General features: G+C 38.9%; 1 protein-coding gene across 3 annotated transcripts in view; it reads right to left on the bottom strand.

Annotated features, from left to right (window-relative positions):
- The window catches only part of LOC137983359 (proto-oncogene tyrosine-protein kinase receptor Ret-like), a 32,468-nt gene extending 30,773 nt beyond the window's left edge, over positions 1–1,695 (bottom strand). The window contains exons 1-2 of one of the 3 annotated variants that reach the window (XM_068830565.1): positions 1,453–1,695; positions 963–1,232 (exon numbers count right to left, since the gene is read on the bottom strand). In XM_068830565.1, coding sequence (XP_068686666.1) covers positions 963–1,232; positions 1,453–1,642 — 460 coding nt within the window. In that variant the 5' untranslated portion in view covers positions 1,643–1,695. The other 2 variants (XM_068830566.1, XM_068830567.1) reach the window with 2 other exon arrangements.
- Between the last annotated feature and the right edge of the window lie 805 nt (positions 1,696–2,500).

Here is a 2,500-nt window from a genome sequence, read left to right as displayed (position 1 = left end):
GATAACCAAGAGCTGGTATCTTAACTCGATCAAAATTTTCAACTTTTAACCAGACACAAATCATATTCCGTTTGTGCTTGGGTCGTCCGAAAAAAAAGAAAAAAACAGTACGGCGAACAAAAAGTGGTTAATGAGTTTCGATTTGGGCGTTTGGAAAACGTAATTCTGCAAAGGCTGTCTGGTGATCATATTTGTGAAAGACAAACAATGCAATTAACTGCTTGCCCCAGGTATATCACATAGTAATATTTCTAAAACAGCTTATTATACATATTTTTATCTTGCAGAACTATTTTTTGCACTGACTAAAGCTAACGAAGCCGGCTTTTATCACTCAGTCTTTTCGACGCTTCACGGTCCTTTTTCTCCTGAGCCCGGTTGTTCGAAAGCCGATTAACTTAATCCAGGACTAGCGTCAAAATTGCATTATGTTTTCAACTTTTTGGTGAAAGTTTCTTTTGCTTATTTTTGTTTTTTAAGATTGACTTCTTCTAATGAAAATTTTTGCCGAATATCAGCGTTACACAGCATTTGGGAGTTGAGAAATAAACTCCTTGGTTGTTTTTTTAATCTGGGATTAGCGTTAATCGGCTTTTAAACAGCCGGGTCCTGGTGTTTCAGATTGCAACTTGTATTTGATGAAGAGTTACAAACAATAAGAGGAATAGGAAGACTTTTCAAAGCTAAATCATTCCCGAGTTCTACTTTGAATGTGGACGGGGTTGAAGTACCTTACTTTGTAAGCTAATGTACCGTACTTTGTAACCTTACAACGATAGAGGTATCCTCAAGGCAGCTGAAGTACGATCGCAAGTCTACTTTCATCCCCGTCTAATGCGTGTTTGAGCAGATAAAAGCAGGATAATGCATCAAGTAAGTCCAAGTTGATTTGCGCCTTTGTCACATTTGTGGCCTACTTTAATCCCATTATAAACTTTGATATTGTAAACGGCTGTACTTACGCTTTACAATTAAAGTTGTGTTAACCACTTCACTCCAGTTTGCTGATACATTTGTCACAGTGCAGGAGTAAAACCCTGCATCGGTACTCCTAACATTCTTCAGATTCAATCGACTTGTATTAGACAGCACAGCTTCACCATTACACCTGCGCCACGAGTATCTGAGTCCACTTATATCGCTGCCATTGGTCTCGTATTTCGTGCAGTTGAAGAAGGCATCGTCCCCTTCCTTAACTGTTTGATTTCTTGGCGAAACAACGATTTCGCTCGCTGTTAGACAAGAACTCAAAATCACATACCAGATATGATGCGCAACGCAGGCCGTTATGGCAGATTGCACAATTCTCATCTTGTTAACTAACTGCTTCACAGGAAAGTAGCATTTAAAGATCTTAGCTCGCCCTCAGCTGGCACTTATATATCAATAGCTCACGTAAGACCCAAAAGCATATTAATATAATCAAGTAAGTTCCAGTATTAAAGTACTCACGTCCCCAAGACATCAAAGGGTAAATCATTTCAAGCGAATCCGTGGGTGAAAATCTATTTAGAGGGTGCTCAGCAGGCACCAATATCGATTTCAGTGCAAAACTGAAATTGGCATTACTTCTGATGTCAACGAGCAATGTCTGACTCATGTGGTAAAAAATACAGAGAAACCCCTTTTTGCGACCACCCATAACATCATGGTCATGTCAAAGTCTTATACACGGAACCCAGTTTATCATGAAGGAATTCAAATCTCACAGAATCTCAACAGTTGCCGAGTGATTAACGATGATCCGCTGTGAAATACTAACCAAGGTTTCAGTATTGCTTGTCAAAACAGCCGCCTTAACAATCTACCGCACAAAAGTCACCTTCAGTTCAAATATTGTGTTGTTTTTTGCAAATACTGAGTTATGTTTTGATGACATCGCGTTGTGTTTTGATGACAGTAGGGCGCTTGGGCAACAGGATAATCCATGAGCCTATTATCCTCTGTCAGTCACGCCCATACATCTTTATAGCTGGTCTAGACTACATAAAATTCATACCTTCTCGCAACCGTGAAATATCCCCAACGTATTGTGACAACAAAGAGCCTCATTAGGCTCTGTCCTCCTTTGTCAGAGTTTCCTGAATTACGTTTTATAATACAAGGGTTTGTACCGCAATCGCAATGTTATGAACATAACACTTAAGGTCTCGGTAAAGGAAAATGAGATGTCCGCGGAAAAATGAAATTGTCGTATTGCTGTATAGGGTCAAACTATATATCATAATATAGCTAAAAGATTGAATTATTTAAATAAAGTTTTAGTTTTTTGGTACTTAATATTGCCTTTAGTTTTGAGGCCTCAAACACAAAACGACTGAGTGTGCCGCAGAAGCTCCTGCTCTTCACTTTATTGCAAAAATAACTGCACTTTGGTGCATTTTAGTCGCAGATAAATGCACTCCAACACCTTGTGTAGAATTTTTGATTTGTTAACAATTAAAGGAAATGGACGTTTTCACACTAGAGGACGAACAAATCGTCTGGAGGGACAAATCGT

The sequence above is a fragment of the Montipora foliosa genome, chromosome 13, assembly GCF_036669935.1.
Source record: "Montipora foliosa isolate CH-2021 chromosome 13, ASM3666993v2, whole genome shotgun sequence".
Classification (NCBI taxonomy): domain Eukaryota; kingdom Metazoa; phylum Cnidaria; class Anthozoa; order Scleractinia; family Acroporidae; genus Montipora; species Montipora foliosa.
The sequence above is the reverse complement of the archived record's forward strand: the minus strand, read 5'-3'. Positions and strand labels throughout refer to the sequence as shown.